Below are 25041 nucleotides of genomic sequence, written 5' to 3'. Positions count from 1 at the left end.
CTCTGCGATTCCCGCGCCACGCCTCTCAATTTACGCGAGAGCTGCCAGCCCGTCGTGATGGAGCCGGGCTGCGGTGGTGGTGGTGGCGGCGGTCCGGGCTTGCTCATCGTCAATAACAAACAACGGAGCGGAGGAGTTGGACTCAACACGACGACGCCCCCGCCGCCGCCAGGAGGGAAAGGCCGGGAGCCTAATCGTAACCAGCGTAAAGACTCGGAGGTTAGGCGGGGCGGGGAGGCGGCGCGGACTTGGCCACCCGCCTCTTGGGGAACGACGCCAAGGGGCCTTGAGGGAGTGCTCCCCACCCCACCCCAATGACTTAAATTGTGGGGGGGGGGGAATGTCTCTGAATCGCTAAGGGCGAGCAGGATCGGTTTGGGAGTCCTCGTTGTGTTTACGGGCCTGGGTTTTTATTAACAGCCTCTCTTTCAAAGCCCCCTCAGCCGCCTCCGCACGAGTTTTGCCTTCCTTCTTTCAGAAGGAAGGCTTGGCCAGGTAGCCCCTAGAACAGGATTCCCCAAGCCGGGCAACTTTTAAGATAAGCGGACTTCAACGCCCAGAATGCCAAGCTTGGAAAACACCGCTCTGGAGTTTTGTTTGTCAGTCTGACCGGCTTCTTTTTTTAAAAAGAAAAGAGCTCTTTCCTAGCTATCTAAATAATAGAATGTCAAGAATTTGTAGTGATGTCATAAATCTTATTGTACTGAAACGACAATGTATTCCAGATGCATAGCAACACAACAGAAACGGGGGAAATACAATGAAAAAATATCTCTCCCCTCAGTCTGGGTACGAATAATTTACAAGAGGCAGGGCAGACGAAGAAATAGCCCATTTATCTGGAAATAGCTCATTAAAATTGGTGAGTTTGGTTTTGAGGAGAGAGTGGCACCGTAGAGCTGTAGAGGGTGTTTGCTCTGGCAAGCCTAGATGGGGCATAAGTGACTGAGCAAAGTAGCAAATCGTCCTGGGTGAGAGTAAAAAATAAAGACCGGAGGTTTCTTGGATTTGAGCTGTGCTCTATTCCTGGTGAAAGCACCAGTTTTGTACATATGCGTTACCATGGTAACAGTCAAGCTATATGGGGAAGGTTTAGCTTCTGTAATAAAAAAAACAGCCTTGGAAAACAGTTTAGTTAAGCTGTCATTTCTTCCAGGGCTATTCAGAATCACCAGACTTTGAGTTTGAATATGCAGATGCCGACAAGTGGACCGCTGAACTCTCAGGTAAAGCAGGGATTGCTTGAGTTCCTTTGCTTATATCTGGCAACGTTTTCTTTCAATGACCCGTATAAAACAAAAGTTAAACCAGTTGCTATAATTTTTAGGACTCAATAGGCTTCAGATTCAAAATGGACAAAGTTAGGTATGCTTGTAAGCAGCTGTCAGCAACTGGGTAAAACAAGCATTACTTCCTGAATCATGGTGCAGCTCAGAGTGACTGACTGGTGCTGGAGGAATGTGCCTGTCAAGTCCTTTGAACCTGAAATGCAATGTAGCCTATTAATTTCCACTGGTGGTTTCATGTTACTAGTTAATTTTGCATAATTATTATGAGGACTCCTTTATAAAGTTTTAGTGAAGTAGCATTCACATGAAAGTTTTTATTTGGCATTTCTTTTGTACCAATACCGTATTTTTTGGACTAGAAGACGCTCCAGACTATAAGATGCACCTAGCTTTTGGGGAGGAAAACAAGGACAAAATATTGACAATCAGCTGTTCCAGGCTGCAGGGACCATCACTGCCTCTGCGCACCCCATTTTTGGCCTCCACTCATTCCATTTTCCACATGTCCCATTCCAAGGCAATAGGTGGCAGGGATCGCTGCTGCCTATCGCTGCCAAATGGGACGTGCGGAGGTCAAACATGGGGTGTGCAGAGATGACAATAGGCAATGGTGATCCCCGCAGCCTGGAACAGCTGATTGTCAGTATTCCGGGAGGCCAGTCCAACTGCGAATCAGCTGCTCATGCTAAATCAGGATGTGCTGAAGCTAGCCAGTCTGTTTGCTGTTTGCTGCAAGGAGGCAAATTGCTGGGAGGCAGAGGCCAAAAGGTGGGGGTTGTCGAGTGGTCGGGACTTTGGCAATATTCGCTCTATAAGACACTTCCACCCACTTTTTTTTGGGAGGGGGGGTTGTCTTATAGTCTGAAAGATACGGTCCTCAGTTTCTTAATGACCACTCAAAGTTATGACAAGTTATCATCCTCAAGGTTATGATTGCTGCAACTCCCATGGTCACATGATCACACTTTAGGGCCTTGGCAACCTGCTTGCATTTATCTCCAATTGCAGTACCCCATGGTCACACGGCTGTGATCTACCCTATTTTTGCCATGTTCTGGGGGGAAAACCCCACACTGAATATGCTGGATTTTCATAATGACCACAATGTTCACTTAACAATTATGTGATTCACTTAATGACCATGGTGACTAGCTTTACAACTGTTGTGAAACCAGTTATAAAACTATGTCTGGTGTCTTGACTTGCATCTGTAACCACTACAATCATAATTCTGGGTTTCTTTGTGATTATAAATCAAGTACTATTTCTATGATTTAAGTTGTGCAAACTGTCAAGTCTCTTAACTGCAAAGCGCAATCAAAGAAACTAGACTCATACCAATGACTCATCCCATTACATCAGCCCTCCCACCGGGTTAGGAGGGAAAGTATATTACATACCCCATTGGTTAATGAATTTTGACTGTGGGGTCTAGGAAAGAAGACTTCTCTCCCTCCACCGAAGGAATATTCTCCTCTCCACCCCACACCAGGAATTCCTCTGAAGGGAATGAGCGGTTGAAAAATGTGAAAAATAAATAAATGTTATTTGATGTCAGAAATAAGGAGTTATAAAATAAGGAACTTGAGAAAAAAAGGTATAAATCCTCCAGTCCCCTCCAGCTTTATGAAAGAGTCCATTAGGATTTGGGCAGGAATCTCTGCAGAATTTAAATCTCTTTTTTTCCATAATGTTTGCTTTATGGATTGAGTCCACTTACTTGATATTTTTATTTGATCATTTATTTTTAGGGATTCTATTTTTTTTCAACTTCAGCAAAGTCTCTGCTTCTCAATATTAGTCAACTTTCTAAATAGTGGTCAATTTGTCAATATTCTATGCTATCCTGTGAAGTGCTGATAGGACATCATCTGAACTGGTTCCTCTTTAACACCAACATCATCTATTATGCTGTTTGAAGGATTTCTCCATAACTTCATTAAGATTGTCATTTTAGCATAAGAAAAAATTTCTATCATACTATTTTGAATCTATACTTATTTTATAGTACTTCCGTAAAAGGGAAATATGTATTGAGACATAACACATAAACAATACATAGTTGAGCATTAGATCTGAATATCTAAATATTATTACGGGCTGGCTAATAAGCAACATGTGAAGCCATTGTTTTAAAATCTGTTTTCAAATCATGCTTTGTGTTACCTATGATGGATTAGTATCTTCTTTTCCTGCCTGCTTTCTTGTAGGATGTTGAACAGAGTTGTCTGGGATGATACACCCTACTAGAGCCCAATTAAGCTTGGTAAACTAAGCTTTGATAGCAATTCAAGGTGGCAAGTTATCTTTCCATGCTAATTTTTTTTTAAATGGATGATAGACTTGATTTAATATGAACTGCCAAGAGTCCATTCTATTTGGAATAAATGTCTAGTGTTATAAAGTAATGGAGTTTTGTTCTCTATTTTCAGAACTGTACAGTTATACTGAAGGTCCTGAATTCCAACTCAACAGAAAATGCTTTGAGGAAGATTTTAGGCTGCATGGTAAAACTAGTGACCTCTTTTTTCTCCATGGAATGTCTTGAGACTTAGTCTATATATGCTGTATTTGAAATGGGGCTAAACAACAAAAGGTTGATTATTTTAGTATCAAGCATTGAAACTGAACTATCAACCACTGCAGATTTTTTGTGATCTGTAATGTTTAGGGTGGGATAGAAGTTTCTTGTTTGGTTTTGCTTTGACATTAACACATGACAATAATATGAATGGCACATTTATTCATTAGCTTGTGGATGATGTAAACTTAGATCAGTTCAGATCTTTGCCAGATTCTGGCCATGTTTACATATTATATCGGTAGAAACAACTAGCTTTTGTTGATAGTGCTAAAAATAGTCTAGCCGAAGGGTTAGCAACATAGACCTATGACTTAATACCATAAAATAAAGTCTGAAGCTGTCCAAAATAAAAATAAAAATCTAATTTTGTTAATTACAATTGGCTAGAATCTTGTAAAGTCACAAAATCTCATAAATAAAACCACATTTCATTAATGTTACATAAGCTTTTGAGATCTTGGAGGAAATAGCTGAAAGCACATAAGATTACAACCACTTTTTAATGACCATTGCACAAAATTATATTTTTTATTGCTGCAAACGGTTTACTTTTTTTGAAGAAAGAAGTCAAAGCTGTGTTGTGATTTCAAATAACTTGTATTTCTAGTCTTGGATAAAAAGTGGACTGAACTAGACACTAAGCAACATCGTACTCATGCCATGCGACTTCTTGATGGCCTTGAGGTCACAGCTCGGGAGAAAAGGCTCAGGGTAGCTCGAGCCATCCTCTATGTTGCACAAGGTATGCTTGTATCTTTCAAAGAAACTGCTTAGTCTTAAATACCTACTAATTATGATATTTTAGTAGAATTTTTTTCACACCAATGTTTCCTTTCAATAATAACAAAGAAATGCTAAAAAAATCAGCAAAATTTATTTATTGGTATTTACTCTAAACATAAAAGAATGTATATTTCCATTCAGCATGAAAACTGAATTACTGGACCAGTTTCATTTTTATTCACAGATGTTGGAACTGTATTCTAGAAATGCAATCACAAACCAAAAGTAATGAACATTTATTTGTGTGCCTCAACTTTGCAAAAAGATTCTTCAATTTTTTAATATAAAACTCCTTGTGATTTCTAGTTAGTTTTATAATAAATAACATAAATGCATTATCTTGCTTTAATTTTAACATAAGCTCATCTGTATATTGTCCATAGGGAGTCAGTATAATTAAAACTTCTCAACCTTCATGTTTTATTACCTAATTCTATAAGAAATTTCTAGTTCGGTCCTAGAAATTGTTTGAAATGGGTGTGATACTTTTGGAAAATTGATACCATAGTTTCTGTGTTAATATTATTTTACATTTCTTTTATTATTTGAATGTTGTAGTTTCTCTGCTTTTCAGTGTAAAACAAGGGCAATCTGTCCTGAAATGCATCATATATTTTTTTATTTCAGGTACATTTGATGAGTGCAGTTCGGAAGCTGAAGTTCAGTTTTGGATGAGATACAACATTTTTCTTCTGCTTGAAGTTGGAACATTTAATGCTTTGGTGGAGCTTTTGAACATGGAAATTGAGTGAGTTTCATGTTGTAACAGTGGGGCCTCTGAAAAGACCACATGCTGTTTAGATAGCCTAATTATGATCTGCCTCAAGATACATTTTTGCAGCTTATGAAGGAAACATGCCAAACATTACCTTTTATCTGTTCATCCAGTTTTATCTAATTATTTCATAGAAAATTACTTATTTGAAACAATATTCAGAGTGTAATTTTAAAAATGTAGGTAGTGCTACAAGTATTTTCATCTCCTAACATGTTCCTAACCGATTATTCAAAAGATAACTAGAAGTTGCTCCTGAATTTCTAGTAATTTCATACTATGAGGCACATGGGTTTTCTCTCTCTGAATTCTTTCTAGGTAATCAAATTAACAACTACATTGGGTAACTGCTGTTGGATAAGAGAGAGAATTAGAAGAAGGTGAATGCCTTTGCAGTATGCCCATGGTATCCATGCCATTGTTTGTCTAATATCCAATGTGACGTTAGTTTCAGGTGGTGGTTTGGCCTAGAAAGCAGAAATGTCTTTCTCTTTTTCTAGTAACAGTGCTGCCTGTAGCAGTGCAGTGAGGAAGCCTGCTATCTCCTTGGCTGACAGCACGGATTTGAGGTAAGTCATTGCTTATCAGTCTGCACTATCAAGAAACTGAGATTCTTTTTTGTTACACTAACTTGTATTGATAAGAATGTTTTACCTTTTTTTGCTTCATCTTGGATTGATATATTCTTATTAATACAATCTGATTTTCAAATTATCACAACATACTGCATGCCTTTATTGGGGCAATGAAGAAGAGAAATAGAATAAGATGAGATACTGAATAGAACATGCTTAGGGTGAATATTTTATATATGATATATGAATAACTGCTTCCTCATCTTTGGGTTCACTATGACTTTAAAACAGTTTAGCCTCCCAGAAGATATTGCAAAGCTTTAAATCACACAGCTTAGTGAATCCTACTTCTGAGCCCCATTTTTATAGGTACAGAACAGGGGTGTCAAACTCAATTTCCTTGAGGGCCGCATCAGGGTTTGTGTTTGACCTCAAGAGGCTGGGATGGGAGTGGCCAGGGTGGGCATGCCAGCTTGACGTCACTCATGATGGGGGTACCTGTGGTGGCACCGCATATGTCCCTCCTGAGCTCCATTTTTGCTGGCAGAGGCACCACTGCCTCAAAGGGCAGAGGCCCTTTGCTGTTTCCAGGGTGGGCCAGATCTAAGCACTTCATGGGTCGGATCTGGCCCCCAGGCCTTGAGTTTGACACCCCTGGCATAGAATCTCCCCAAACCACCAAACGTCAGTGGTGTATTTCCCCAGCATTCTTGGTGGGAAACCAACAGAAATAGTTATGTTTAAGCCTCCCACATTATTTATATAGCTCAACACATTAATGTTAAAAATTTTGCCACAATTTAAGTGCAGAGTGGGTCAAATTCAAGCTGTGACTTCTTCAGAGACGTCGTTATATTATCCATTGTAGCCACTGTCCATTTGAAAAAAGCCCTATCTATTAAAAAAAAACCTAGCATGCCCTTGGTTTGCATGGGAACCTTTTCTATAAAGAGGGTGTTTTTCTTAGAAAAGTATAGGTTGCTAAGCAACAGCAACCCTCAAAATAATGACATGGACCAAAAATAAAATGTTTAGCTACGTGTTACCGTAAAATTTGTTATTTCGAATGTAACATCTTTTTGCCCCTTATGAGGGATGGCTCATTTACTTGGCTTATTGTTTTGTAAAGTAGTTTTTAATGAAGCCAATGGTGTTGTCAGGAATTTCTCCTTCTAACCTGTTCAGTCTTTGATTGCAGGGTGCTTCTGAACATTATGTACCTTATTCTGGAGACTGTCCGTCAGGACTCTGAAGGAGATAAGCCTGAGTGGAAGACAATGAGACAGACCTTCAGAGCTGAACTAGGTAGTCGTCTCTTCTTGCTCATGATTCAGAATTTAGCTAGTTAAATAGCATTTGCTCAGAAAGATAGAATTATTTTATTGTCAGAAAAGGCTCATGACCCGACAAAAGCACGCACGACAAAAGTGCGCCAACAAAAGCACGTCGCTAAAACCGCAACATCATCAACGCGCCGACAACAGCATGGTGACAGAAGGCCGCTTTACAACAGTGCGGCGACAGAAAGCCGATTTAAGTTAGGGTTAGGTTTAGGGTTAGGGTTAGGGTTAGTGTTACATTTAGGGTTAGCGTTACGCTTAGGGTTAGGTTTAGTTTTACAGCGCACTTCTGTCGCCGTGCTGTTTTCTGTGCGATTCAGCGCTCATTCATTGGAGCGCTTTAGAACACGCAGTTTTGTCACCGCGGTTTAGTCGGGCGCGGTTTTGTTGTTCGCCTTTTTGTCGGTGAACCGAAAAGGCTATGCTAATATGAGAAAGAACTTTTTTCCTTTGTGTTAATCAGTGCTCCCAGATGAGTCAGCATCCCCATATTGTTTAATAAGACAGGCCTTTATTCCTAAGATCTCAGCTCATGATTGCTTCCAATCTTTCCTTTTCCATTGCCCTTCACAGACACTCCTATTGTTACCTGCTTTGCTTGTCTCAGCACCTCCCAGGCATTCTTCTCATTTGGACTGTGCACAGAGAAAAAGACATTCGTTATCACCTCAAAGCCTCTCTCAAATCTTCTTCCTGGAGAGATTTCAGGAGATGATGTACAAAAATTAATTAGCAGTTTTCAGGTGGAAACTCCAAGGAAATTTTGATCCCCCTTCAGACATCATTGAAGCTTCAATACTGAGGCTGTGTTACTACTATTACTATACTACCATTATACCCAGAACACCTTTAAAGACTGCCTAATTTATAGTGCAGTCTTATATATGTCTTCTTACAGATCAGTGATATTGAGTTAGGTGAGATTTACTACAGGTAAGTATGTTTAATATCCAGCAGAACCTAGGCTTTAACCTTCTTTGACAATTATCTAAGGAGAAATTTAGCTAAACGCTTTACCCTATTTCTCATATCAAACTAAACAAATTAAGGGTAATTTGTTGAAAAAATAATAGCTAGATGATAATATAATGCACTGAACCAGAATCAAACCATTATAGCTTTGTATAATGTGTGGCCAATCAGTATGGCTTTTTAAAAAACCTGGCTTGCTTTTAATCCTAATTTTCTTATGGGGAACTGAGGCCCAGATTTGCATATGTATCTTAGAGGCCTTCTATCATGTTCCCAGTTCCTTTCTGTAGTCCATTGTGATGGACACTGACCCTTGAAAGGCTGGAAGAAAAGGTTTTTTCCCCCTGCATATTTTCCGAGTGGGGTTCAGCTGGGATCTGTGTGCAAACGTAATGTGTTTGATAGAATGTTGAACGAGTTCGGCCCAGGTCCACATTCAGTTCTCCAATGAGCCTCATAGTTCATTGGATTCAATTTGATTTAACGCACAGTGATTGTCTATGTTCATGCAACTTAGTGAATTACAGACTAGCCAGATTTTAGCCTAGTATGCTGTGTGACCCTACCTATGGTCCACTGGTAATTATAGATAACTACACTGAACAAAGGTCTCAACTAGATGATCTCCAAACTTCCATTGAATATTTTAGCTGAATTCATACAACACCTTTAGCCATGGTTTTCTTATTAAACAATATTCTTTAAAATGATGATTGAGCTAAGTCTTTGACTCCTGGCACCATAAGACAAATAAATTTTTTTTCATTTACTTTTGAGAAAAACTACAGCATCTGTATGAGGAATCATGGACCATTGTTGATGTTATTTGTTGCATCATGTGATATAATACATATAAACATAAAATTCTAAATTTTGATGTTAGCATCTGCCTTCCTGCAGAACAGTATTTCACGCATTTGAGAACAGAGTGAAGAAAGCAGATAGGCATGTTTTTTTCATGAGGCCTTGATTCCTTCTACTCCCAGAATTATTGTGTTCACTGGATCAGACAAGGTGGGGAAAGCCGTATGGTGATGATGCAAGTCCCACTCTTGTCTGTGCAAGGCCACCTCCACATATAGGTGCTGCTGCATGTTCTCATAAATCAAGAATGAGGACAGCAGGATGAATCTTGATACACGGAGAATGATTGCATTAATTACACTATTAGAGTTAAATGAATGCCATTGCAGATATGAATATATTATTTAACTGGACTAAACTATATAATAAATCAGAATAAGCAGAAAATTATTCTGAAGAAATGTGGTAAATAGCTAGAAGCTTTATTGGATTGACAGTAGAGAATGATGTTCAAATACTCAAAGGTGCCTTTTCCAAAGGCAACTGGACTTTTGTTTTTCCTTGAAGACATTTCGCTTCTCATCCAGGAAGCTTCTTGGATGAAAAGCAAAACATCTTCAAAGGAAAAACAAAGTCCAATTGCTGTCAGGTTTCTGAAAGATGCCCTAATTAATTCATGAGCCTCGAGCCAAGTTTCAAAAGAAATCCAGTCATTTATTAGGAACACCATTTCGGCAATATCCCATTGCAGTCAGATCTGATCTCATTTTAATTATGGCTGAACTTTACCCCTGTTTCCTCCCTTCCCTCAATCTGTGTCATAAATCACATTCGCCAACAAGGTGCACATCTCAAAAGCCTGCTGTAGTAATCTGAGATCTGACTCTAACCTAAGGTATGCATGGAATGCACTTCCCTCTCCTTTCCTCACCATGGCAACTTTATGAGTTGATAATTGCCTTTGGAAAAGGCACGTTTGAGACAACCGTGACCTAGATGACTGAGTAGCTCCATAGATGTTCAAATATGTAACACAAAAATTCAAGGGTCTCATATAACATGTTTGTTATCAATATATTATTTTTCAGGGGCGCCTCTATATAACAACGAGCCGTTTTCTGTGATGCTCTTTGGCATGGTCACTAAATTCTGCAGTGGCCATGCGCCACACTTTCCTATGAAGAAAGTGTTGCTGCTGCTCTGGAAGACTGTCCTGGTAAGAGGCTCCTGTTTATAAATATATGATGCTTCAACAGGTTGCTTGCTAATATCTTTAAATTGGTGGTTGGTACAATGCTAAAGTGATGGCAATATTGTAATTTAAAGCTAGGGAACATACTTAGGTCTAAAGTTATTTTTAGTATGGCATCTTATTATAATTAGTATTGCATGTAATTATAATTAAACAATATGTGTAATTGTGAGATTGTCCAAATAGTCCATTTGTATGTTCCTTGTCCTAGATGAAAACAACTAAAACCACTGAAAGTTTTCACATTTTTACACCCTCTTTATGAGTGCTCAGACCCATGTGACTGGAATGGTGTATAAATTGTGTTAATAAATAAATAAACTCTCGAGTAATGCATTTATTAACTACCAACATTGATGGCTGAGGCAGGATCCTGAACAGTGTCTAGAAAAATATCTCTGTTCTGTATGTTAATGAAAGAATAAGCAGATAGTTATTTTTAGCAGTTAGTATATCTGGCCTATAGCCGTATTCTCTGCACAAATACATTGAAATATAATGTACAATAATATAAATTATTAAATTTGAAAACATTTCCACTGCAATGCTGTAAATTGCCAGGTTTCCGAAAGATGCCCTAATTAATTCATGAGTCTTGAGCCATGACATGGCAACTGAATTAGTTGACATAAATATGAAATGAGAAAACCGATTCATTTATTGGAATTTGCCAATGTATGTTAACAAAAAACAATACATACTCACTTGGCTAGAATATATACTTTATGAAGAATTTCAGGTTTAAATAGGGGTTGCAGGAGAAACCACTTGGTGAAATCCACAGCCGAGTTTTTATCTATAGCTTATTAAAATTGGAGGCAAGTAAATTCCTTCACAGAAATCCAGTTTGGTGTAGTGCATGGGAGTCAAACTGGCGACCCGCAGGCCAGATGCATCATGTGTAGGCCAGGCCCACCCCAGCTCTTGAAGGGGGAAAACGACGTGAAATGTCACGTGATGGCAATGTGACTTGGCGAGTTTGACACCCATGGTGTAGCAGATAAAGCATCAGGATGGAAACTACGAGTTCTAGTGCTACTATGAGCACTAGCAGTCACTTTTGGTGAAAAGAGGCAGCTATAGAAAGGAGGCAGTGGTAAAACACTTCTGAAAAATATTTTCAAGAAAATTGCTGGGACTTGTTTTAGCAGTCTCTGAGAATCCAACACAATTGAATGGAAGAAGAAAAAAAACATATTCCATCATAGCTCTCCATTGTTGCCATGATGGTACCTCTGGTCCCTTGGCAATTTTCAGTTCAGCCATTTGCTGGAAAATGCTATCACCCTGCTGAAAAAAACTTCCTCATGTAATAGTTTTCATTTTCCAGCAATAATATATCCTTTGACAGACTACTGGAGAGCTCTTTTCCATATTGTAGCAGAGCTAATATGGGCAGAGGGAAAGCTCATTCCTTCATCATTCCTAAATATCTTATTTCAATCCCTGCCTGCCTTTCCTGGATTCCTGCTCATTAACACAAAACATACACTGTAATCTAAATCCTTGGGTCAGAGGTTCCTCCCATATAAGAGTCTTTAAAAGTTAATTGAAAAAGGGATTGTGAAGCAGATAATTAGCTAAGCTGTGGCCGAGTACTGGACCGTGGACCACAGGTTGGGGAGCCCGTTTTTAATGTCTTTATATTTAAATACGCATAATTATTTCTAAAATTGCCTAGAAAGTACAAAGTATTGGGGGGTGAGGAATTAATGTTAAGTGAATTACTATAATACATAACTGAACAAGACTACACATCATAAAAGTATTTTAGAATGACACAAAAAATACAAAGATCTTGATACCTCACAATACCACAAGTTCAGTGTGTTTGCTATCCTTTTAGTGCACCCTTGGAGGATTTGAAGAGCTTCAGGATATGAAAGCAGAGAAACGAGAGATGCTGGGTCTTCCCCCACTTCCTGAGGATAGCATAAAAGTGATCCGCAACATGAGAGCTGCATCTCCTCCAGCATCAGCTTCAGATTTGATTGAGCAACAGCAAAAACGGGGTCGGCGGGAACACAAGGTGAACTTTAGAACTATAGGACTCTGGGGGAGGTATGGTGAACTGTATGGCAACCTTTTACAAAACCACAGCAACTGCAAAGACCAAGGAATTCTCTCTGGATAAGGAGATGATAGGACAGTGATGGCGAACCTTTTTTGGCTCGTGTTTTAAAAGCCGGGGGGGGAGCGCAGGCGGAGTGCATGGGCATGCCACACATGTGCGTGCTTCACCCCCCTCTGCACATGCGCGCACAACAAGCACTCCCACACACACACACTTTTTTCGCCCTCCCCAGGCTCCAGAGGCTTTCCAGGAGCCTGGAGAGGGCAAAAATAGCCCCCCCTTCTCCCCGGAGGGCCTCTGGAGGCTTCAGGAGCTTTCCTGATGCCTCTGGAGCACGAAAAACTGGCCCTATGGGCAGAAGTCCATTCCCGAACTTTCGGTTTGCCCATAGGGCCGTTTTTACCTTCAGGAGGCTTCCCTGAAGGCTCCGGATGGTGAAAAACAGCCCTACGGCCAAACAGGAAGTGACCGTAGTGCCGTTTTTTGCCCTCTGGAGGCTTCAGGAGGCTTCCCTGAAGCCTCCGGAGGGTGAAAAACAACCTCAAAAGAAGGCCGAAGTCAGCTGGCCAGTGCGCACATACAAACTGGAGCTGACGGCAATGCCTCACGTGCCTTAACAAATAGTTCTGCATGCCATAGGTTTGCCATCACGGTAATAGAATATGCTCCAGATGGCATGGAGCATGAGGGGACCACAGGATTGTAGTTTTCCACAGATTCAAGTGCCTAAAAATGATAGGATCAGTCATATTTCTCACAACTGCAGCAGAACCATTTAAACAACACTGAAATTGTACTTTCTAATCAGCTTTGGAAATTGCCTATTAACTTTCTTAAAGCTGTTAGAGAACTTCAGAATAACAGATTTGAAGACTTCATCATGTTAGTTTAACAACTCGGAACAAAAGAAAAATTAATTATAAGAACTGAAAGAATTTGACATAAATAGCAAAAAGCTAAAGAAGATTTTATCTTAAAGATTATACAGTAAATGGATTGAGGATCTATATAAATTTGGAATATTGATTTTTACTATAAGATTCTAGAAATAAATATAAAAAATAAACAACTTCTGACTTATTTGGCTATCTTGGCAATTGCATGTCATAAATTAAAAAACAGTTAATACTGGGACTTACAAAATAATACAAAACATTATAACATCAGAAGTATTAAAGGACATTTTTGAAAAATGGAGCCAGGATTAGTAACTATAATATCAATACTGTCAGTAATAATGTCAGTTTACATTATAAAAGATAATGAAGGAATGACGGATGTAGACATTTTTTATCAAGCTATAGAAAGTACAGAATGTGAAGTACAAATCGCAGACTAAAACAACAGTTTCAAAAAGGACACTTTCCTGGATATGCAAAATTAACTAGATTTGTTAACAGCTTGAAGAAAACTGATGGGATAAAGAAGACTTGAAAAGAAACCAAGTTCAGCAACAGTATTTGATTGAATTAAAAATTAAGACTGTTAGAAGTAAAAGGAAGGCATATAAAGTTGGTTTATTTGATCAAGATTAAAATATGACACTTTTCAATGTCTTGGCAATCTTTTATGAACTTTTTGCTGAAGCTGGGATTAAAAACTTGATGTTTTATAGATTTGCTTATAGATAAGAGATTTGATATGGGATGAAGAAAAATCTGTTTAATTTTATAGGAAGTGAAGAGTTATTAAATTTGTTTACATTTGTGATGATCGGAAGTCACTTTATGTATTTCTTCATTTTTTCTTTTTTCCTGCACGTTTTATTCTTTCCATTCTCTTCTCTTTCACTTAGTTTATATTATTTGTTACTGTTGTAATTATAATTATTAATAAAATAATATTTTTAAAAAATAACCAGAGTGCTTAGCAGCAGAAACAAATATCATTGAGATGCAGAATGTGAGCTAACTAGCCTCTCATTGAATGTATGTTCCTCCAGGCTCTTATTAAACAGGACAATCTAGATGCATTCAATGAGCGAGATCCTTACAAAGCTGATGATTCCCGAGAAGATGAGGAGGAGAACGATGAAGACAATAGTCTTGAGGGGGAAACATTTCCTCTTGAAAGGGATGAAGTGATGCCTCCTCCTGTGCAGCACACTCCAACTGACCGACTGACATGTCCAAAAGGTTTGCCTTGGGCACCCAAAGTCAGGTCAGTCCTTAGCCAGGATTGTTGAAATGAAAAATCTTTTAAGTTTAAAAATCAGCTTCTTGAGCTTCAGGTAATGAGAGTAAGCTGTGTATTTACAGTGGCAATCTTTATAGGTTGGTGATTTGGGGAATGCTTGAATTGGGCAATACTTTATCCATTTCCTATTGTACTTCCAGGGAGACTTGGTTTGCGAAATCTAGATGCATGGCTACACAGAGAACAAAGCATACCAGAAATTATATATACAGTGCATTCAAAAAGTATTCAGATCCCCTTCACTTTTTCCAATTTCGTTATGTGATTATGAAATGTGATATTTCAAGTTTTTTTTCTTTTCAATAAATTTAGTAAATTTACAGACATATCTAAAATTCCATTTTTATTTTGTCATTATGGGCTACTGAGTATGGATTAATGAGAAAAAAAATGAATTTCAACAACTGTAGAATTAGGTTGCAGAATAACAAAATTGACAAAAATGAAGGGGGTCTGGATACTTTTCAATGCACTGTGCTTTGGGATTATGAAAGACTGCTATAGAATCTCTCAATCACCATCTTCAGTCAAGAAAGCCAACAGCTCCAAAGGCTGTTTAAAGTACTTTTAGTATTTGAAAGCACTAAAAATAAAAAGAGCTATTGTGATATATGCAATGTCTGCTGCTTTCAATGAATTCAAGGGATGGCTAATTACAGTAAGAAGGATATAGCGGTTATGCACAATTGCTGTTAGATATAGAGTTGGAAATACGTTTAAAGCCAGCACTGGCTAATCCCTATAGTGGATTTCTGCTCAGTTTGATTAAATGTTGATTTGGTTTCTTTTCTGTAGAGAAAAAGATATCGAGATGTTCCTGGAATCTAGTCGAAGCAAATTCATTGGCTATACCTTGGGGAGGTGAGTTAAAGCAGCTTAATTTGCATGTTGGCCATTAGACTAAACTTAATTGTTGGTAATTTGAATTGTGTTTATACAGTATGTGTGTACAAATGTTTATATATGTTACCAGAATATGAAGTTTTATTGTCTTAATCATTCTTGCTGGTGCCATTATTGTAACGTGTATAAATTTCTGCTCTATTGTTGCACAATATGCCCAGCACTGGATTCCCCACTCCCTCTTTCAAATAAATGCATGGTCATTTTGAAAGTATAAATATAGCACTAGCCTTTTTTTAGAAAACCTTCTTTAAAGTTATTCTGTGTATATAGGATGTCCTCAGGTATAACCACTCCTTTAGTAACCATTCAGTCTTGCAGCAGCACTAAAAAAGGGTCACTTATAAAGTTCCTCAGAATTCTAGCTGTCACAGCTTCTCCAGTTGTGTGTCCACAATCCAGGCACCTGGTTTGCAATTATGTTATTGCAGTGAGCCATGGTCACATCATTGCAATTTCTGATGTTCCCTGCCAACTTCACACAAGCAAAGTCAATGGGGAAGCCAGCAGGAAATTGAAATTTGTAGTCATATGAGGTCCTACTTAATAATGGCAAGGAAACTGTCAGAATTGCCATCACTAAGCAACATGGTTGTGTGACATCATACTTTACGGCCACGTTAATTAATGATAGCCTAATTGCTATTCTAATCTGCAGACTACCTGTAACTTTTTTTTTGGGGGGGGGCAGGATGCCTTTGACTCTTGATTACTCCATGGACAAGTCCATGCTATTTTTTAAGCAACTTTTTTTAAAAATGGTTTGCCATTGCCTTCTTCTTAGGGCTGGGATAGTGTGATTGGCTCACGCTTGTGCCTAAAGTGGGGCTAGATCTCATTCCTCCTAATTTCTAGGCTGGTGTTTTTAATGACTACATCAAACTGACTCTCATAACTCTTAAGAAAGACTTAAATATTATTAAGACTAAAATATATATACATATATGTGTACATAGTGTCTTTATAATTTCTATTTTATTTAGGTTCTAAAATTTATCCAATTTTTTTATTTTTCTTACATAATATAGTGGGCTGAATGCATGTCTTTCTGTAAAAGCCATTGTTTATAACACTCGCATTTGCAGGTTTAACTTTTTTTTTAACATTTTTATCAGCTGACTTTTTCAATTTCTTTTTTCCCTCCAGTGACACCAACACCGTAGTGGGATTGCCAAGACCAATTCATGAGAGTATCAAAACTCTAAAATTGGTGAGTTTCCGATTGCCCATGCTTTTCCATTTTGAGGTTTAGAGAAGCTCTCACAGAGATGCTCATTTTCAGTTTTATCCCATCTACTGCTGCAGCTACTTTCTCAGACAGGGTTTGACAGTTCAGGCTTATGAAGTAAATTTCCTGTGTCTTGTTACTTTATAGCACAAGTATACATCTATTGCAGAAATTCAAGTTCAAATGGAAGAGGAGTATCTACGTTCTCCCTTGTCAGGGGTAAGTGTCTGGGAAGAATGCCTTGTATTGAAGAAAGGCATCTGTATGAAAAAAGGAGAGTGGTGGGAAGAAAGCATATTTCTCTTGTAGAACTGGACTTGTCATTGACTCTTATCTGGAGATGCTGTGTATGACCTAGTCCTTTTATTTTATAAAGTATTTTATAAAGTACTGTATATGTGTGTGTGTGTGTGTGTGTGTGTGTGTGTGTGTGTGTGTATGTGTATATATATATATATATATATATATATATATATATATATATATATATATATATATATATATATATATATAATGTTATATTTTATGCTGATAAATAAATAAAGCATAAAATATAACAAATGTAACAAAAAGGCAACAGTAAAAAATATTGGGTTTCTGTCTGGATGGTCTCTTATGACGAGCCGAAGACAGAGAGTGGAAGTGTGTCCTTCCTCCCATATTTGGGCATACCAGGGGTTGTGATTTTAAATTATATATATATATAATCATTTATTCCTCCTCCTTGCATTCATGACAGAAAGAGAATTGATTAAAAAGCATTTCTCCCCCTTCCTCAAATAAAAGTTTCCACAGAACTCATTATCTTCCATGGAAAAAAAATAGCTGTTCCATTCTGCATACAGTTGTTTGTATGTCAAGATGCTCTGAAATTGTCTGACTTTGGGGGGGGGGGGGGAATGGGTCAAAGGTTGCTTTGGCTTCATTCTGATATGGAATGAAGTATTCAAAATATACCAGTTAACTTTGAATGATGGGTGAAAAACATATTGCGACCATTTGCTTGTCTTAATAGGGGGAAGAGGAGGTTGATCAAGTTCCAGCTGAAATCTTATACCAGGGTCTTCTTCCTAGCCTGCCTCAGTACATGGTGAGTTGCAGTCTGTTTGTGTGCATATTCTCTCTTAAGGAGTTTCGCCTCTGTTTCTTAATTATGTTGCACTGTCTCCCCATCATTTTCTTGTGGCAGAAATTAACTCTTTCCTTTAGCATTCCATTGTGTTGTTTAAACATATCTTTGTGATGTACCGTATTTTTCGGAGTATAAGACGCACCTTTTTCCCCAAAAAAATAGGGTGAAAACCTGGGTGCGTCTTATACATTGAAAACAACATATTGGGCCTCCTGAAACCCTGCCCCCTTCACCAAAATGGCCATGCATAGCCTTTAGGAGGCTTGTAGAGTGCTCCTGGGGGCTCCCCCCCCTAAAACGAGCAAAAAACAGGTCATTGTATGCTTGTTTACGGGGGCAGCACCCAGGAGCACTTTGCAGGTCTCTCAAACTCTCTGCATGCCCCGTTTTTCACAAAAAAATAGGTGTGCAGAGAGTTTGGGAGGTCTGCAGAGTGCAAAAACTTTTTTTTAAAATTTACCTCTTCAAAATCTTGGTGCATCTTATACACCAGTGCATCTTATACTCTGAAAAATACTGTATATTTTTTTGTTTTCTGAAACTTTATGTTAACATCCTGCCATCATTGAGATCTAGGAAGTCCCCTCTTTCTTACCCATGCATGCTTCAGAAAGTCTTCGCTACAACATTTAATTATGATTTGTAGATTGCCTTGCTGAAGATTCTGCTCGCCGCAGCACCCACTTCCAAAGCCAAGACTGATTCCATCAATATCCTTGCCGATGTTTTGCCCGAGGAGATGCCGTAAGTTTTAGTCATAAGCCAGAAGCAAGCAGTGCATGTAATGGATGAAGATAGAAGATAGCACTGTGATTATTTCTGATTTAGAGTTTTACTGGTTTAGAATTTTGGCATCACTTTATATGTAAGATCAAAATGGCTTGCCAAGTTAATCACATATATTGAAATAAAACAGGCAGTAATATTTCTATCCAACCCTCCCCCCCCCAATTTTAAAAAGATTCAAATGAGGGAGGTTTAGATAAATAAACCTCAACTAAATGCTGAGTTAAAGAAAAAGCATATTTGAAACTAAAAATAGAGGCCCCAAGTTTTCCTTCCTTGAATGAGAGTTGTGGTGTTGTCTTACAATGTGACCAACTATGTTTGGAAAGTAGTGGAATGTATAGCAGATTTTTATTGTTGAATGCATTGGACTAGTAAAATCATAGACTGGATTTTCATTTAACCTTTTGTCAAAAAAGGGCTTTGCAAAACCTAGAAACAAACAATAGCTGAAACGAAATTTAAATTAAAGCCTGCCTATCAATAACGAAACCAAAATTTAAATTAAAGTCTGCCTATGATATACATACTATTACATTTAACATAGCAATCACAAAAGTTAATACTGCTGGTCTGGTTTCCAGAACAACTGTGTTGCAGAGTATGAAGCTGGGCGTTGATGTGAATAGACATAAAGAGATTATTGTAAAAGCTATTTCTGCTGTTCTGCTGCTGCTGCTCAAGCATTTTAAACTGAATCATGTATACCAAGTAAGTATGTACTAGTGTGAGCCAATATCACTGGAAATGGGATGAGGGAATGGAAGAATTTGCTTCCCTAACATACTCTGTTCTGTTTTTCTTCACCAGTTTGAATACATGGCTCAACATCTAGTGTTTGCTAACTGCATTCCGCTTATATTGAAATTCTTCAATCAGAACATTATGTCATACATCACAGCAAAGAATAGGTAGGTGGGAATGATGAGCATTACATATGTAAAATAGTATGTGCATGGTACTAAATATATAGCCCTTAAAATAACAGGTCATCCCCCAGGTTTTTGCTTACAAGTAGAAATGTAGAGTAAAGTCTTCTATGGTGAAATGGGCGGCAAATAAGTTTAATAAATAGGTAATAAATATGCCATTGAGAAAGGCCTACTGAAGAAATGGCCAAGATAAATAGCTTAGAGGTGTGTGGTTTGAACAAAAAATTGAGCTATGATTAAGAGATAAATGGAAATTAATGTTACTAATCTCGACCAATACTCTTCAAAACTGGCTGGAAGTTATGAATAATGCATACTTTACCTAATTTGCCAATCTTCTACAAAAGAAATCATTTCCTCTTTCCAATAAGAACCATAAAGTATTCTAGCAGATATTACTATATAAAAAGCCAATTCAATATATTTTGTAGGAATAAAAGGTTTAGTAATATTTAATAAAATAGATAGTAGGCTGGGCAAATCAATTCTGGTTAATCTTATCAGTAGGACATCTACAATTTTATTTAACTGTAAAATTGATATTTTTCTTTGCTTTGTTGCACACTAGTTGATTTGATTCTGCAACCATTGGATCACACAGTCCTTAACTGGATAACTTTCTTCATCTGACATCCCTAGCAATTCACTCAGGCATTCTTATGTTTCAGCATTTCTGTTTTGGATTATCCATATTGTGTGGTACATGAGCTACCAGAGCTGACTGCAGAAAGTTTGGTAAGCAAAGCTACCTATAATTTTACTTTGGGAGGCACATGCCAAAATCGGACAGAATACCCTGGCTTGCTCTGTTAAGTCTTCTCTTTTGGCAATACTTATTTTTGCTTTCCCTTACAGGAAGCTGGAGACAATAATCAGTTTTGCTGGCGGAACCTATTTTCTTGCATTAATCTTCTTAGGATACTGAATAAGTTAACAAAGTGGAAACACTCTAGGACCATGGTAAGTCGGAATATTTCCATGTTTGTTTATCACTATATAGATTTTATATGTATGATGCTCTACTCTAGACACTGTTGGACATTTACCATAATCTTGATCCTGGGCATATAAATTATGACAGAGACAACAATGTAACTTAGACAGCTGATCTGCTACTTTACCTTTCCAGATGCTGGTAGTTTTCAAGTCTGCTCCCATTCTAAAAAGAGCCCTGAAAGTAAAGCAAGCCATGATGCAACTCTATGTATTGAAACTTCTCAAAGTGCAGACAAAGTACCTTGGACGTCAGTGGAGGAAAAGCAACATGAAAACTATGTCTGCAATCTACCAAAAAGTGCGACATCGGCTCAATGATGACTGGGCTTATGGCAACGGTATATATCTTGCGTCTGTCTCCTCTCATGGCCTCTACCCTCCCAGCCTCACTGTAAACCTTTCAGGAATGCTGATTTGTTGGTAGCAGTCCATGTCCCTTAATGAATAGACTTCTCTTCTAAATGAGCTGTGATAATAAATTATTTTCTGAATAGATGTGCTTTGCTAAGACAAAGTATAGCGTCGTCAATAACTTTAGGTACAGATTATCACAGTCTTGGATAAGGTGCTATTAATGAAAATCAATTTTGTGTTACATTAGTTGTGAAGAGCAAAATTTAAAAACCTATGTAGGTCATATTATGGTTGGTTGCCAAATAAGCCAGATGTTTGGATTTAGCATTTTTATCCACCTGTTGAGTGTTTCACAAGAAGCTGGGATAGATAAATATTATCATTTTATGGTATTGAAGATATTGTCTCAGGATGTAAGTTATTTCAAGTAATTTTTATTAATTCTTGCGGTGTTCAAGTGGTACTACAGATGTTTTGGGGTTTCATTCAAGGAGCCTTTTAATATTTGTACTATCTTGGATTTCTTTTGCCCCAGTCATTTTACTTGTATTTTGTAAGTTTTGTTATTTTGCAATTTTCTCCAGTTCTTTCTTTTCAATTCTACATTCTCTAGACACTTCCCTGTCCACTAACCAGAATTTTTTGTCTTTTTTTATTGACACTTGTTAAATCTGAGTTGTTATATGGCAGGTGCTTGTATGTTTGAATTCTAAAGTCCCAGAGCATTTCCATTTGCTATTACTTTGTCTATTGTCTAGTGGTCCCACCAGTTCTTGCTTGCAGATATTCCAATGCACCATTGCTACTTTGTCATGCCATTGTTTATAGTCAGTCTGTGTGATCTTCTTGTAGCAGCTATTATTATTGTTGTTGAAAAAAGATGGTGTCTACGTGTGAGATGTCCTAAATGAGAAAATATATGCATTTTATCCATAGTAATTATATTTCTTGAGTGTCTCCAGTGTTGGAAATCCGGTAAATAAATAATACTGGGAAGCCATATGGTAACATTTTGGAATTCTTCTATCAATATTATTTAGCTGTGATGAGCAAGAAACTGTCATGAAAGAACCTCTACAGATAGTTCTCAACTTATAACCAGAATTGGGACTGGAAACCCCATCATAAATCATGATGGTCATAAATTGAGTTGGACCCAATTTTCCAACAATTTTTACAACAGTCATGTAACCACAGTAGTTAAGGAAATCACATGCTCATTAAACAAATTGTGTGGTCATTAAGCGAATCCAGTTTTCCTAATGAGTGTTTCTGCCAAAACTCCACAAAAAAGGTCGCAAATTATCTCATGACCACCAGGAAACTGCAATCAATCATAAATGCAAAGCAATTGCCACATGCACCAAATTGAGATCACATCAATGCAGTGGTCATAAGTGCAAATACCAGGTCATAAGTTACTTTTTCTGAGATCGTTGTAACTTTGAACTCTTGTTAAATGGTTGTAAGTCAAGGACTTAAGAGTCTGCTGTAAAGCACTGTTAATGCTTTGATGGCTGGTGCAGGACTGAAAGTAACTGTGACTTCTTAAATGTGTTCTTCATGGAAATCGTCAAAAAGCTGGAGCCTCAAATTCAGCAGCATAGACCATTACAATTACGGTTAACTAGGAGAGGAACTGGGACCAAGTGCTGTTCCAAAGGAACATATTCTGGGAGAGCTCTACTTTCCCTGTGTAGCATCCCAGCAAATGGTATTGCCTCATATGTGTTTTTCTTAGGCAGATAAATATACCTGTTCCCCATAGAATAGTATTTAATTACAGGGAACCACATAGCACAATACATATACTGCCAAAAAAATGAACATGATTAAAGTAGTAATTTATCATTCCATAATACAGGTAGTCTTCAACTTAAAACCATTCATTTAGTGACCTTACGAAGTTACAATGGCACTGAAAAAAGTGACTTATGATTGGTTTACACACTTGCCATTGCAGCATCCCCACAGTCACATGATCAAAATATGGGCGTTTGGCAACTGGCATGTATTTATGAAGTTGTACTATCCCAGAGTCATGTGATCAGCATATATAACCTTCCCAGCTGGCTTCCAACAAAGTCAAAATGGGGGGGTAGTCAAATTCATTTAACAACTGCAGTAATTCTCTTAACAACTGTGGCAATAAAGGTCATTAAAAAGGGGTGCAGCTCCCTTAACTGCCTTGCTTAAAAATGACATTTTTGGGGCTCAATTATGTCCATAAATCAAGGACTTATTGTTTTGAATGAAAAGATTCATCTCTGGGGAAAATCTGTCTTTTTCTTACAAATTACTTTGAGAGAAATTCTATCGTATTTTCTCGTGTCAATCTCTTCAGTTACATGAAAGTATGTTTGTATTGTGCTTATTCCTGGTCCTCTTTTGGTTGAAGATCCAAAAGTAGAAAGTAATAATTGCAGAAGCTTTCATTTGTAGACCTTTCCTCTTCTCTCACTCATGTAAGCCACCTTTGACAGACTTGAAACCCATCTCAATTCAGCTGTTCAAGGACAAAATGTATTTTATGTAATTGTATCACTATTATTCATTGAGGTTTTCTTGATAAGCTGTCTGAACATTTCTAATGTGGCAGTGTAGCTGTTTTCAGTTAATCGCATTCATTGATTTTCTGCCTCATAACCTCCACAGATCTGGATGCACGTCCATGGGACTTCCAAGCTGAAGAATGTGCCCTACGTGCCAGTATAGAACGCTTCAACTCTCGACGCTATGACCGGGCACATAACAATCCTGATTTTCTACCTGTTGACAACTGTTTGCAAAGTGTGTTGGGCCAGCGGGTGGAATTGCCTGAAGATTTCCAAATGAATTATGACTTATGGCTGGAAAGGGAAGTTTTTTCTAGACCGATCTGCTGGGAGGAGTTGTTGCAATGATGGTTTATAAATGGAAAAATCTTTCAAGACACGGAGCTAATACATGTGCCCAAAGATAATGTTCCTGGTCTACAGTCAACCAGGCATAGAGGAGATAAAATTGTTTTGTGACTTATAAACAGCAGTTTTTTCTTTTTCCTCCAGGTGGCAGCATGTAACCGACAATGGCTTTCCTACAACTTTGGGGCTGCTTTGGTTATTGATTGCTAAATAAGTATAGAGTAGCACAGCTTGAGCTCTGGGCCTGTTGTGGCAAAATATCAAATGCTGATACTATTGTTCACTAAACATGGACAACTATTCTGTTCCAAAATTAAAATGGCAGCTTTTTTTTAGCTATATTCACTATCCTTGTTCCAGAATGACAAAGTGACATCATTTTCTTACTAGCTTCTAAGAGGAAAAAGTGAATTCTTAGTCATGCAGATGGGAAGAGAAAAAGGATAGAAAGCTATCTAATACAAAAGGATACATTCTGATTAAGAGGAATATAAACTGGAAATAAGATATGTATATAGTAGTGCCATAGAATCCTCAGCTTCTGGGACAAGATTGGGTGTCTAAGTGCTAAAATGCATAAGCGCAATTCTGGGCTTATCTCAGTCTTGAAATTAAGTTGTTTTCCCAATTTGTGCCTCAGATTGAATCAAACTTTACATTGAGTCACACTTAATGTAATTGAGATTGATAAATATTCAATATTAATATCAAATTTGTGGCATTTTAAGAGACAGAAAACATACTGCTTTTATGTTTTCTAAACATCCTTTTTCCTGTTGTAATTGTCTGAAATCTAAAAGATTTTCCAATGAGTGTTCAGCACAGGTGCGTATGCCTGTGTAGCTTTCTCAGTTTGGCTTAGCATGATATATTCATTCTCAGTTTCCTCAATCTAATCTTGTAGAGCCAGACAGCTCTGTCCTCCATGGATGCTCCACTTCAGTCTAATTCTAGCAAAGAGAAGTAGGTGTGTTATTTCCATTGTTGTTTTGTATGGTGTCCCTGAATGAGATGGAAGAAAAGGCTCAAAGAAGGTGATAAAATGCATTTGTTAATTGGGTGAATGACACCTGTTTCCTAGGAGATAGTATTCCCTTTTCTGATAGACTAAATCTCCATAGCTTCAATTGGATTTATGAGTGTTTCATTATATTTGTGAACCA

The 25041-nt window shown here is 37.9% G+C and overlaps 1 protein-coding gene across 1 annotated transcript; it reads left to right on the top strand.

The window, feature by feature from the left end:
* The first annotated feature begins 57 nt into the window (after positions 1–57).
* On the top strand, positions 58–24213 carry STRIP1 (striatin interacting protein 1). Its single transcript, XM_014056014.2, has 21 exons — positions 58–219; positions 1157–1226; positions 3722–3796; positions 4481–4615; positions 5284–5404; positions 5932–6000; positions 7205–7311; positions 10211–10338; positions 12221–12403; positions 14391–14608; positions 15440–15505; positions 16694–16757; positions 16923–16994; positions 17791–17865; positions 18554–18651; positions 19278–19404; positions 19504–19604; positions 20294–20360; positions 20481–20585; positions 20755–20959; positions 23631–24213. Exons 1-21 carry the CDS (start codon positions 58–60, stop codon positions 23876–23878), a joined length of 2496 nt encoding a protein of 831 aa, XP_013911489.1. The 3' UTR covers positions 23879–24213.
* The last annotated feature ends 828 nt before the right edge of the window (positions 24214–25041 follow it).

The sequence above is a fragment of the Thamnophis sirtalis genome, unplaced genomic scaffold (genome assembly GCF_051295495.1).
Source record: "Thamnophis sirtalis isolate CommonGarterSnake01/CBP01778 unplaced genomic scaffold, rThaSir2_p1.2 scaffold_7, whole genome shotgun sequence".
Taxonomy (NCBI): domain Eukaryota; kingdom Metazoa; phylum Chordata; class Lepidosauria; order Squamata; family Natricidae; genus Thamnophis; species Thamnophis sirtalis.
This window is presented reverse-complemented; position numbering and strand designations above follow the sequence as displayed.

What these genes read in the sequence shown, in the direction of transcription:
- STRIP1 (XM_014056014.2), top strand. Translation starts at nt 58, where the DNA reads ATGGAGCCGGGCTGCGGTGGTGGTGGTGGCGGCGGTCCGGGCTTGCTC. An exon ending in CATCCTCTATGTTGCACAAG is followed by an intron (nt 4,616 to 5,283) that starts GTATGCTTGTAT and finishes TTTTTATTTCAG; the next exon opens with GTACATTTGATGAGTGCAGT. An exon ending in TACATCACAGCAAAGAATAG is followed by an intron (nt 19,605 to 20,293) that starts GTAGGTGGGAAT and finishes CTTATGTTTCAG; the next exon opens with CATTTCTGTTTTGGATTATC.